Source organism: Pongo abelii, chromosome 8 (assembly GCF_028885655.2).
Source record: "Pongo abelii isolate AG06213 chromosome 8, NHGRI_mPonAbe1-v2.0_pri, whole genome shotgun sequence".
NCBI lineage: Eukaryota > Metazoa > Chordata > Mammalia > Primates > Hominidae > Pongo > Pongo abelii.
In genome coordinates, this window is record NC_071993.2 from 16,706,309 (window position 1) to 16,720,163 (window position 13,855).

The 13,855-nt window shown below is 46.3% G+C and overlaps 1 protein-coding gene across 2 annotated transcripts in view; it reads right to left on the bottom strand.

The window, feature by feature from the left end:
• Positions 1-360: 360 nt before the first annotated feature.
• RSU1 (Ras suppressor protein 1) overlaps positions 361-13,855 on the bottom strand; it is a 221,536-nt gene continuing 208,041 nt past the window's right edge. The window contains exon 9 of one of the 2 annotated variants that reach the window (XM_009245150.3): positions 361-1,111. In XM_009245150.3, the coding sequence (XP_009243425.1) occupies positions 1,009-1,111 (103 nt within the window). In that variant the 3' untranslated portion in view covers positions 361-1,008. 2 annotated transcript variants of the gene reach the window in all.

Below are 13,855 nucleotides of genomic sequence, written 5' to 3' on the forward strand. Positions count from 1 at the left end.
GAAGAAGGAAAGCTGCCTATCACAGATGTTAAACAATTGATTGTTTAATGACTCTGCAACTGTGGTTTCCACCCTGGGTGTGGTGTAGCGCGTGCACATTTACACAACTTCCTTGGCATCGAAGTCGCTTAGAAGAATGCTTCGATATGAGCAGATTTTCTGCCGTGACAAAAAACATAGTTGAGGTTTTTTCTCTCTCTCTTTCACAGTTCTTGTCTACCAGCCCCTGGCAGAAACCACCATTTCTTCGGCGAAGGAATGCTACTTTCCAAAATCCTTTGGCAGAATCTCCTAGAGATTTGTTTTTCTGCTTCCTAATTTAGAAAGTCTTCAAAGAAAAAAAAAAACTTGACAAATTAATGTGAGAAGAAACGAACTGTGATTTAATTTTGCATTTCTTTCATGAAAAGTTTATCATGTATAACCAATAAAATTGTACAAGATGATTTTGGGGGAGAAAAGTAAATGAAAATGTGTTATACCCCAAGATCAGACTGTTCTTTTATTCTGAGTCAATAAGTAACATGTGATACAAACTCAAGATTTTATTAAAATCATTTGTAAGTTAAATTAACATATCTTGGTGGTGAAGGAAGACTTTTAATAAAGCAAAATAATGAGTTACGTGAATCAACAGAAAGAGTGAAAAGTGTTAACAGTGACATTTAAATGGTTACATGATTTTAATTATTCTTTTGATAATAAGCAACCTTGTGATGCCTATTCAAGAAAAGCCTGAGCCCACTATGGAATTTGCAGTTGAATAAGAGCTTTGTTCCCTGCTTTTGGTAATTTTAAAGAAACAAATGGAAATGGTTTAAAGACCTTATAACAATCTATCTCCCACCTAGCAAAAGAATCTAAAAGGTAAGGTGGGAAGCATTAGAGAGTGAAAAGAAAAATAAAAAAGGCAACACACGCATTGTGTTTATTTGAGAGACAGAGCAAGAGAGAATGAAGTGTTGGAGAGAGAAGGTGCTGGAAAGCCAGCTGATGCCAATCCCTTCCTTATCTGTTCTTGGCTGCCAGGGGTTTCCGGCTGATCTTTTTCGATTTGTCATTATTCTTCTTCGGTGGTTCTGGGTTGGCCTGCATGTGTCTGCCGTAGAGGCTGCAAAGACAGAGAAAGGACACTATCAGATCTATTTTGCCAACACAAGATAGCTTTCATTGGAAGAGCTTTCAGGAATAGAAGAATCTCCAAAAATACTCAGTAAGCCAAAGAAAACCAAAAGATCACTTCTGTGTTCTCTGGGTCCTACGCTGTGTTGAATATAAAATTCTCTTCCACATGCACGGCAGGCCATGCCGTCCGATCATGGACCAGTCTCTCGGGATTTCACGCTCACTGGGAGAAGTGGTCAGGCCCTGCTCAGACATTCTGGACTGAAGTTCAAAAGCTTATGAGTGTTTAAGTCGACAATGATAAAAATGGGATTGAATGGAAGAGACAGAGTGTCCATTTAGTGAAAAGCGAGCATGATGCTTGGCCTGAAAGCCCAGGGGCTGGCTTAATGGGACAGACAGCAATGGTGTCCAAATCTGTGCTGGCCGCTCACCCGTGATGGATAGTGTGGGGCTGGCTACCACACATCAATGCCACATTAATAAGTACCGCTGATTAAATGCTGACAAAGTGCCCTATAATTACGGTGGATGGCATTCATTGCGCAGCAAAGCTGACTCCGTGGCTGAGAGGATTTAACTGAACAGCAGAAGGTAATTAATCGATAATTTATAAGTAATTCTGATTAAACCAAATTAAAAGCCACCCTAAAATAAATACAGCTCAAACTTAACTCCTTTTATTGATATAACTGTGTCTCCAAGAGAGCCTGGTGGGTGTCTCAGGTCCTCTGCAGCAAGGGCATACCCGGCTCCACAGCCCGCAGTTGCTGTGAATGAGGGTTGGCACAGAGCCTGACGTCCCTGCACCAGGTGGCCCAGCTCCAGCATCCACACAAGGAATAAACACACTCTCTGGATGCTGGCATCTTGGGCTGTTTAGCATATACTGGCGTCCGGCATTTTTTTTTTTTTTTTCCTGAGTGTCTCACTCTGTCACTCTGTTCCCCAGGCTGGAGGGCGGTGTACGACACAGCTCACTGCAGCCTCAAACTCCTGGGCTCAAGCGATCTCATGCCTCAGCCTCCTGAGTAGCTGGACTACAGATATATGCCACCATGCCTAGCTAATTAAAATATATATGTATCATATATAATATATATATGATATATAATATATATGATAATCATACATATAATAGATAATATATATTATATATATCATATATATTATCTATTATATATATCACATGTATTTTTGAGATGGCGTCCTCTTCTGTTGCCCAGGCTGGAGTGCAGTGGTATGATCTTGGCTCACTGCAACCTCTGCCTCCCATGTTCAAGCAATTCTCCTGCCTCAGCCTCCTGAGTAACTGGGCTTACAAGCATGCACCACCATGCCCAACTAATTTCATGTTTAGTAGCAATGGGATTTCACCATGTTGGCCAGGCTGGTCTTGAACTCTTGACTTCCAGTGATCCACCCACCTTGGCCTCCCAAAGTCCTGAGATTCAGGCATGAGTTACCATGCCCCAACAAAAAAATTATTTTAATAGACATGGGGTCTCACTAGGTTGCCCAGGCTGGTCTTAAACTCCTGGCCCCAAGCAATCCTCCTGCCTTGGCCTCCCAAAGTGGGATTACAGGGATGAGCCACTGTGCCTGGCCTCCAATACTAGTGTTCTTGATGACATCTGCACCATGGCTGACAGGCAGAGAGGAAGGGCTGGCAGATAGAACTGCCCAATTGATTTTGTGATCCAGGAAAGCTGGACACTATGGTTTTGAGAGGCCATACTGTATTCTAACTATTCCAGTCTTCCAAGTGTCGCCTTGGAGGCAGTACAAGCAGGTTCCATCGGCAGTCACTCTCACGGAGTGTAGAACGCAGGGTTCACAGCTGGCCAGAGACAGACCCACGGGCCAGGGCGTGCACATCCAGCCAGGTGCTGGGATTGTGCTCCAGGAAAAGGCTAGGCCATTCTTTTGCATCAAGAAGGTTCCATATGTCCTAGACAGAGAACATAAGAGCCTGCAAATTGGCTTTCCACATCTCTAGGAATTAGTTTGGAGGCCTTTTTGCTTGTGTAATGGAGACAGTAGCCCTGTCCTGCCCAGCCTGGCCATGCCTCCTCTGAAGCCACAGAAGAAACATCTCCTTAACAGAATCTGAACTTTGGGAGGCTGAGGTGGGCAGATCACGAGGTCAAGAGATCGAGACCATCCTGGCCAACATGGTGAAACCCCGTCTCCACTAAAAAAAAAAAAAAAGAAAAAAAATTAGCTGGGCATAGTGGTGCGTGCGTGCCTGTAGTCCCAGCTACTCGGGAGGCTGAGGCAGCAGAATTACTTGAACCTGGGAGGCAGAGGTTGCAGTGAGCTGAGATGATGCCACTGCACTCCGGCCTGGCAACAGAGTGAGACTCTGTCTCAGAAAAAAAAAAAAAGAATCTGCTTCATGAAAGCGCATTTTTCAACCTATAGGGGCTCCCCCAACCTGCACTTTTAAAAGGGTCACAGGTCCCCCGAAGACGAGGCCATGGGCACCTGGGGGTCCTCGGTCTCGTGTCCCAGGTCCCAGGTCCCAGGCAGGAGACCACTGATTTAGATAGGGAGTAAAGTTCAGTGGGTCCCACCTTGTCTCTGTTGCTGCCCCTAATTTCCAAAGATATCTGTGTTCAAGTCCTGAAACCTGGGAGTATGTTACCTTACATGACAGAAGCGGCTTCTGTCGAAGTTAAGGACCACCCTGCATTAGCCATGTGGACTCAACCTGTGTTCATCCTTCTTGGCATCTCTCCCAGACACAACAACTAGGCAGAGGAAATGCTCAAAGTAGATCCCTCCATTCTATTCCTCATCCTCCAAGCTCCGAAACATGCTTACTCCTCTAATAGCACCTGCCCTTGTCCTGGGATGTTGATTTACTCAGGGCCACTGACTCAATGCTCAAGGGCTTAACACTGCAGAGTAATAAACCCTGGAGGCATCAAGTCTCCAAGCTCCCCTCACCTGGCAGGAAGCAAGGGTCTGACTCTGTTCTGTGTCTTCACGCAGGCACCTATGGCCTCGGCAGCTTCAGCTACACACACAGCTTCCCTACAGCCTCAGAGATCTTTCCTCTATTTCCCAATCCCTTATCTGCACAGAGCACAAAAATATGTATGTACGTGTTTATTCAACGATAGTTTCAAACTTTAAGGATTATTCTTTTTTCAGATGGAGTCTTGCTCTGTCACCCAGGCTGGAGTACAGTGGCACTATCTCAGTTCACTGCAGCTTCTGCCTCCTGAGTTCAAGTGATTATCGTGCCTCAGCCTCCCAAGTAGCTGGAATTACAAGCGTGTGCCACCATGCCTGCCTAATTTTTGTATTTTTAGTAGGGATGGGGTTTCGCCACGTTGGCCACGCTGGTCTCAAACTCCTGACCTCAAATGATCCACCCACCTTGGCCTCCCAAAGTGCTGGGATTACAGGCATGAGCCACGCACCTGGCCTCCAAACTGTAAGGATTCTAAAAGTTGACAGAAAGATGACTCCACTGTTCATGCCCATGGAAACCTAGCAATATCCGAGTGTAAGGAAAGGGTCTTGGCAATGATAAGAGGTCAGCAGACGGAGAGGAGCAGTAGGAATTGAGAGGATTGACAAGGCCCTTCTTCCAGTCAAGTGCTGAATGCGAGAAGGGCTGAGGTGGGTGTTCAGCTGGGCCCTGACGATGGGGATCCAGGCAAGCAATTTCAGAAGGGGTTGCAAAAGCTGCAGGGCTCTTCTCCTTTTTCAGAGCGAACTGGAATGTTCCAGTGTTTCAGTCTCTGCCTTTTTATATTCAGATCCCACTGCGTGTGTCTGGACATCCTGGGGCTGTAGAGCAAGTCACTACAAAGGGCCAGGTGGGAGCCGGTGGCCCTGAACTTGCTGTTCAAATCCTGCTTTTGACGTTTATTAGCTGATGACTCTGGGCAAATGATCAGCAATGTTTGCCTCCCTCTCTCTACCTCAGTTTCTTTATCTGTAAGCTAGAGATGTCGTCTGTCTTCCTTGCAGGGTGGTTCGGTAAGCCCAGCACCATGGTAAACCTACGGGAAGCAGTCAGCGAATGCTTGTTGAAAAGTAGGACAGACGTGGGGTTGCAGTCAAGAGTGATTAAATCAAGATAATTATATGATTACCTTCCTTCTTTAGGGCTGTTTCCCCTGCAAAATAACACGGTATTTTCTATCAACGCTAAATCCCCAAACACCTCTGGAACAAAGGTTTTAATCCTTTTTGAAGAAAGCAACTAAGACAGAGCTAAATGCATGGCCCACTTCCTCAGTGAGTCATCGGCAGGGCTGGATGACGCTGCTGTCCGCCGCACGATCCTTTAACTCCTCCAGCTGTGTGGGCAGATGAGAGCTGGCGTTTTACTAAGCGGCCATAAGTGGCCATTTTCACAGGGATGTGGCTATGGCAGTGGCGGTGCAGTCACAACAAGCTCCAAAGTCTGGTGTTCCATTCCTGGCTCTGCCAGTTAGGAGCCACGGGGCCTCAACTGGGCAAGTAAGTGTGGAAGATAGAATCACAGCTCCCAAAGATGGCCACATCCGATCCCTGAAACCTGTGACTGTTACTTTCCATGGCAGTGGGGACTCTGCAGGCCTGACTGACTTAGTTAAGAACCTTGAGCTGGGAAGAGAATCCTGGATGATCCCGTGGGCTCAGTGTCATCAAAAGGGTCCTTATAAGAAAGCAGCAGGTGAGACCAGGTGCAGGGGTACACATCTGTAATCTCAGCACTTTAGGAGGCCAAGGCGGGAGGACTGCTTGAGGCCAGGCGTTCACGACCAGCCTGGGCAACATAGGGAGACCCCATCTCTACAAAAAGTAAAAAAAAATTAGCCAGGTGTGGTGGAGCACAGCTGTAGTCCCAGCTACTTACTTGGGAGGCTGGGTGGGGAGGATCACTTGAGCCTGGGAGTTTGAGGCTGCAGTGAGCCGTGATCACACCACTGCATTCCAGCCTGGCAATAGGGCAAGACCTTGTCTTCAACAATCAATCAAAAATAAAAACAGGCAGGGGGTCAGAGTGAAAGAGATTTGGAAGATGTTACACTGCAGCCTCTGAAGATGGGGAAAAGGGCTATGAACCAAGGAACACAGGTGGTCTGTGTAAGCCAGAAAAAAACAGGGAAATGCTCTTCCCTAGAATTCCTGAAAGAGGCAACCTAGCAACACTGGTTTCAGACTTCTGACCTCCAGAACTGTCAGGTAATACATTCGTTTTGTTTTCAACTACTAAGTTCTTGGTAATCTGTTAGAGCAGCAATAGAGAACTAACACAGTAGGTGAGCCTCTCTGGGCCTGACAGGGTGGCCTGTCCATGAGGATTCTGCTTAATTTCAATAGGAAAAATGAGTTTCTGGGGTAAATTAAAAAGATGGAGAAATGAAAGAACCAAGATGCAGAGAGGCAAGGTGTGTCCCAAAGGAAAAATGGGTGTTGTTTCTATGAGAGGAAGTGCAAACAACTTTGCAAACTGTCCCCTTGCTACTACGAACTGGCTGGTCCCTGTCCCACCATCCTCTGAAGCTAACACTCGTGGCTTGTGTTTTGCATGTACCTGGATTGAATTTATAGCAGTGACTGACTACAGAGGACAGAACAGTCAGTGCCATTGAAAGACATCCTATTCCTTGCAGTTGCTGAGAGGAAAGAGTGTGATATAACACGCAGGGCCATGCGGGGAAGTGCCAGGATTGGTGAAAAACTTTTGTCCTGACCTCTTGTAACTTGTGCTTTTCCCCCAGGGCCTTGGTGAACAAAGCTTCTCCATCTCCTTCACCTGGGAAACGCCAACCATCCCTCAGACCCGGGCACCACTGTCCCCTCCTAGACAGCATGTGCCCTCGGGGCCACCGCAGCTCTCTGCTCACGTGGTACCTGTCTGGCCCTACAGGAGCCCACCACATCCTGCACCGGCGATTCCTGGAGAACAGTCTCTGGGACTGACAGCCACCTCTGCCTTCCACACCCTGCTCGGCCCTGAACGATGTGTGCCCTGGGGAACCTCGCTCACCTCCCACAGTCTGATGTCTCCATCTGCAAGAGGAAGATGAAGATTCCCAGCTACCATGGAGGGCTTGGGAGAAGATTAAATTAGGGAAACGCTCTTGTCCCTTGGGCACACAGTAGGCATTTCAGAATGACAGCTGCCGCTTCTAACCTCTCAGGAAGCTTCTCTGACGCAGGCTACCAGGGCCAGCTCCTTCCACCTCTTGCAGGCTGCTGCCATGCCCTCGTGCTGCCCGGAATCTGCACTGCCAGCCTGTGCCTTTGGTGTAGATCTTTCTGGGAAAGCTTCGGTGGGCACTGCCACTCGGCTATGACAGCTGGAGAGTGATAAAGGGAGCCTGGCCCAAGGTCACCCATGGGGCTGCAGTGGCTGGTGGGTAAAATGCTTAGCCCAGGAACTGGAGGAAACCCTTTGGCATGGAGCCCTAGAACATCTCTCCCCTGATACCCGGGGTTCAGAGAGGAGAATTGGGAGATGATTAAGAAGTGGGGAAAAAAACGAGAAAGCGCACTCTGAAGTGACACAAGAGGATCGGTTGTTCTTGAGAGTCTGATGAACAGGCTTGTGTCACTGAAGACGGTTTCAAAGATGAGATGCCTGCGATGCTCTCAGTGGTGGGAGGTGAGTGAACCAGTCTGCTAGGCTCACAAGGGCTCTTGATCTCACTGTGAAGCCCAAATGCCAATGTGGGAGTGGGCCCTGCCCTGAGCAGCCACCCCAGGAACCCATGCTGAAGCCCATCTCTAGAAGGATCATTGGGAAACGATACTGGAGACTGCCTGGGTCGGCAGGCTGGTGATTTCGGTGGCGTGCTGTTAAAATAGCCTGCAGACAGGCCGCTTCAAGTTCCGTGCAACTGACCACTACCGCCCAGACAGCTAAGATTGCACAGCAAAAAATTCCAGTGCTCAGAATAAATTCCAGTACTCAGAATAAATTTTGCAACTTTTTTTTTGATTAAGCAGATGTATTATGCATGATTTTCTGACGTGTTTTTTTTTGGGGGGGGGGTGGGTTTTTTTTTGAGACAGGGTCTTGTTCTGTCACCCAGGAATGCAGTGGCATGATCACAGCTCACAGCAGCATTGACCTCTGTGCTCAAGAGATCCTCCTGCCTCAGGCTCCCAAGTAGCTGGGACTACAGGTGCAGACCACCATGCCCAGCTTATTTTAAAATCTTATTGTACAGGTGGGGTCTCACTACGTTGCTAGGCTGGTTTCAAACTCTGGGGTTCAAGCAATCCTCTCACCTCACACTCCCAAAGTGCTGGGATCACAGGTGTAAGCCACAGTGCCTGGATTTTATTTAATATGGGCATCTTCATTTTTGGAAAAATTGAGTCTTATGTCATATCCAAGGGTCTCATATCCCTTTGCTGCAGCAGCAAGGAAGACCCCCACCCCGCGGAGCCATTCATTCTTAAAAATGTCCTCCCTTGGCTCTAGGATGTCATCCTGGTTCTTGTTTTCTCTCTGGACACCTCTTTGGTCCTCTCTGTCTTTGTGTCTTCTTCCCATCTAATTTTATAACTTTAATGATTGATTGTCTCTGAGCAGCTGCTCTCCAAGTCCTCATCCTTTTCAGCCCACTGGGACACTTTGGCTATGAATCCCCAAAAGGCAGGGAAGTGTCCCTCACCCCACCTTCCACAGGTCTGTCCCTCCATGTCTCCAGAACTTCAGGAGCAAATGCTAAGTTATTCTGACATTCTCCTCTTTTTGTTTTTGGTCACCATATTAATCAGGTCTGATAGGAATTTAGTTTCCTCTACAGTAGAAGTTCTTAGCCTTGGACCCTAGAAGTGTCTGAAACTCTAAGTAAAGTTGTATATGTATATTTTGGCAGAAAGGGACGACAGTTTTCATCAGCTCCTCAAAGGGCCCATAATTCATTAATTAGCTGTTTTATGGTACCTCATTTATTTAAATCATCCATTCCTTTTTTCTTCTTTAATCAGGCCCATGTCACATGGCCATTCAATTATTATAATGGTTCCCTTCTTGGTCTTCCTGATGCAGGTGAGTTCCCTTCCCAGTGTGTCCTCCACAGGATGTCTGAACAACTCTTCCTGGTGCATGCATGAAAAACAGCAACCTCTGGCCCCTGGATGGGGTACCTAGCCTGGCATCTGGCACAGAGCAGCCACAGGGCATGCGGCTGGGGGATCTGGCTTGGCTAATGTCCACTCTCTTTCTGCACGAACAGGCGTGTGCAAGGTAAGGCTGGGCTTGAGGCAGGCAGGGCAGAGTGCAGGAAAGATGGAGTGAGTGTCAGTTCTGCCACCTATTAGCTGAGTAGCCTCAGAGTCCTGTATCTTTCCAGAACCTCTGCCATCTGAACCGGAAAAGGGAGTATTTGCTCATTATCTACCTGGCAGGTGAACTGGTAATCAGGTTGCCTTGGGCTCACTCATTGAAAAATGAAAAAATGGCTAACTCAATCTGAGGCCTGAGATAAGCCTTTCCTGACAGCCAACATTCCTTTTGGCTTGTTTTTGTTGTTGCTGCTTATCTGTGTTATTACTGCCAGGAATGCCTGCTTAGGTCCCCTCTGCAACTGAGATCTCCTCTGTCCATATTCTGAGGCCCTGAGGACTTTCACAGCTTCCTCCTCCCCTTCTCCATTCTGCCATCACAAAGCCCTATGGGATGTATCAGGATCTCATCACTAAGTCCTTGATGATACATAAAGTGACTCCTGACCTTGGCGTGTTATCTCAAAACATCAGCACAGTGCCGTGATCATAGCACAACATTTCCAATGCAGCTAACGTGCATTCATTATTCACTGTCGCAACAACCCAACGAGGAAGCTCCTATTATGATCATTATTTCTCAGATGAGGAAATTGAGGCTTAGCAGCTTGAGGCTCCGATAAACCCAGGCAATGACTCCAAAGTTCAAACTCTTAAAGCACTAAGTTACCTCATCTCCCATCTTGGTTTTGTTTTCTTAAGTCGTCTACCATTTTCTGCAGGGCAGGGAGTGCAGGCTTAACTTCTTTTGTAGTCTATACACTCCAGGCACTGCTAGAAACACATTGTGTGCTATGTAAATATTGTCTTTCAGAATGCCAGGTATATGAGAGGTGCAATATGCTGTTCTGAAGTCGTTTGCTCGTGTCATATGTATCCCTACTGTTGTTTTGGGTGTTTCCATGGCAAGTCCTCATACAGACCAAGAAAAGAACCAATTTTAAAATCTCAGGATATGGCCAGTGAAAATAATGGAGAAAAATAATTTTGCTTCTAATCTGTAATCTTCTGGTAGGTTGCTAAATTTAAAATCTCTGCAAATAGATCTGCGGACAAAGTGTGAAGCCGAGATTATTAATAAGCACTCGCAATAGCTTTATTTCTCTTATCCGGCAGCTATCGGGCTGGTGACAGAACCTGAACATGTAAATTGCTGAGTCCTAAAGAAAAAAAAATTAACAGTTACCCTAATTCCTGCGAGAAGTCTCATTAATTCAAAAGGAAATGATTTTTTTTTTTTTGAGATCAAACCTCCAAGAGATGGTTCCATGCAATTTACGAATGGCAGCGTGTGTCTGTCACATTCTTCTCCATTATAACCTGCTTTCTGTTCCCAACATAGTGGAGAAAGAAAGTATAAACATGCATGCACAAATGGCATCTATATAAACAGCCACAAGGAAATGTGTAGTTGGCTTAAGACAGATAGCAAGCTATATGAAAAATAGGCTATAATATATAAGGCAGATTTCAAAACAGCCATATATTCTAGACTCACGATCTGCCCCACTGGAGGGGAGAAATGAGGATTCTGGCAGAGCAAAACTAACAATATCATGCACAAAACGTGCTCATTAAACTTCATCATCCTGTCTACTCTAATGATGCTTTTACTTAATAAAAATTCCCGGAGCAGTTGCAAGGATATTAGGCAAGGTCTTTGGTTATGTATCAGAGGTCCAAGCTGTCACCAGCAGGCATGCAGTTCAGGAGGTATGTTCCCTGGGGAAGGAGCTTTCATGGAATACATGTGGAGAAAAATCAATAACTGCAACTTGCTTCCCTGCTTAAGCATTTAAGAAAATAGGTAATCCTTTTAAACTAAACTGCAAAGTGCTAAATGTTGCAGTTTCCAGAATAAACTCAAAGGCAAAAGGAAATCAGTCCAAGGGCCCTGGTAAGTTACTTCCCTGATAGACTTCATACCTGGAGTGGATTTCTTTTATTTATGAAAAGAAAGAATCATTTTAGTACTTGGCATCTGCAGAGACTAAAAAGAGACATCCAACTGTATATGTATGTGCTTGTAATACAACGATACACAAACCTATTCATAAATATAAGGAAGTAAGTTAGGAATTATTTTTGTATGGGCAATTTACCCATTTAAAAATTATTCTTCAAAAACACTACTATGCAAATGCACTAACTTGAATCTAGCTCTCAGAACCTAGAGAGTAATCATCTAATGGACCTCTTAAAATGGCTAGCTGGATGATGATACGATATAGTCACCAATGATCACTTTGGTCCATATTAACATAACCTGCTTCAGATTTTATGCCCTGCCAACACAGAACTAGCTGGGGATGACTCTGGTCGGGGCAAGAGTGAGGCACCACCCCAAAACTTGAACGTATGGGGAAATAAGGTTTTCCCCTGGGTGTTAAGTAATAAAAATCAACACAGAATAGATCAAAGCAGAAACATGAAAAGTCACCCAAAATAACACCAGCATAACTCCCAGACCAGTGTGCCTCGACTATAAGCAGACCAGGGATATCAACAAAGCTGGAGAGAGAACCTGCCCATCAGAGTCAGCACTGAAAACGGGGGAGAAAATGCAGGCAGTGGGGACCAGCAGCTGTGAGTTCTGTGGATGCCCTGGCGGGACTATGTGTCTACGAGGAATCACAGAAAACAACACAGCACTGCCCACCCGGCACACGTGATCCACACCTGCACGGTCCAGCTTCTGGCCAGCTCCCCTCCATACCTTCTGCCGTGACCCTCCATGCCCTGATCCCAACTCCTTAGGGGCTTGTTTCCCATTGCTATTCACTCTGCCTGGAATGCTCATCTCAAGGTCCCCCTGAGACAGGCGCTACCACCATTCCCATTTGACAGGTGGGGAAACAAGGCATAGAGTTTAAATACTGTGATGTGACCGCAGGTGTTCAGACTCTGGGGTCTGGCTGTGCTTTCCTGATGTTCGTGTCAACATGACTCAGTCTTAGGTCCATCAGGGTGTCCTGTCACACCCTGGGTACCGTAACTGGTTTACACACAAGCACGGGGCCAAGAAGAGCCAACGAGAAAAACAGGCCTCACATCGGAGCTCAAACCGCATGGGAAGAAAAGTCCTTTCTTTTTTGTTTTACTTGAAGTAGGAAGGATGAGCCCAGATCTGCCGGTACCTTGTCCTAGCACTGTGGCAAGAGAGCCTGCTTGGGGGAGAAACCAGCACACAAAGCAGGAGTGAAGGACGGAGAGAGACTGGGCCAAAGGACATTGCGTGGGTCCCCATGCCTGAAGTCAGTTGTATTGCTGGATGATGTTTAGTGTAAAATCATCAAATAATCCCCCTCCCTCTTAGGCCTTGTGTTCCTTGTAATCAAAGTAATGCTGGTCCTGATGAACACATCACCACTCTGGTCTACTGCACATGTGAGTTCCCCAGCCAGGTCATCTTTGCCCACACTTTCTATCTTTGACTACGTTCATTTCCATCATACCACTCGTCACCATCTAGTTATTTATTTGATGTCTGTTTCCTGCCTCCCCTGATAGAAGGTTCATTCCTAGAGCACCAGAACCTTATCTGTCTTGTTCAGTGTCCCTGGGACACACTAGAAATGTTTGTTGATTGACTGAATGAAAGTGTGTATAGCTGTACTTACTAGGAAGTATTACAAATATCCAAATACATGGATCCCAACTGGATCATTAGTGCCTCTGAGACAGGGACTAGGCCTACATCACTTTTGTTTCTCCAGTGCCTGGTGCCTCGTACACAATTGTCACCCCAAAAATAAGGAGTGACTGAACATCTGAGCCAAGGATCACTTCCTGATGTCCTCAATTCCACGCTCATCAGGTGACTACCATCAGCTTCCCGCCTGGAGCTGTCTACCGAAGGGATGTGTGCTGTGCAGACTGAGGCAAGTGTTCCCATCTTTGGGGGCAGTTATCCTCTGTTGTGGAATTCCGGTTCCTCCAACAGCTTCTTATGTTTTTTCCTCAGCTGGCTGCAGGGTTTCATTTTTCTTGCCTTTTTGAGACAGGGTCTCACTCTGTTGCCCAGGCAGGAGTGCAGTGGTGTGATCACGGCTCACTGTAGCCTCCATCTCTTGAGCCCAAGTGATCTTCCTGCCTCAGCCTCCTGAGTAGCTGGCACAAGCAAATGCCACCATGCCTAATTTTTTTTTTTAAAAACACCTGGCTTCAAGTGATCCTCCTGCCTCAGCCTCCCAAAGTGCTGGGATTACGAGCACACCTTGCCAGCTTGCAGGGCTTCTAAGGCTAAAGGGAAGACCAGGTACTTAGTAAAGGTGCTGCAGCGCTGCTTCGTGAGGCCTTTTGGGAGCCAGGCCATTGTCCTCTTGTGGACACTTTTTTACAGTACCATGACCAGGGTGATTCTACTAAATTCCTTTAAGGTACAAAGGACTTTTATAGAATGTTAATTATTTTTAATGTTGATAAGAACTAGTTGAAGATAGTAATTTATAAGAGAATTTAGTTAAAATTAACATTATAT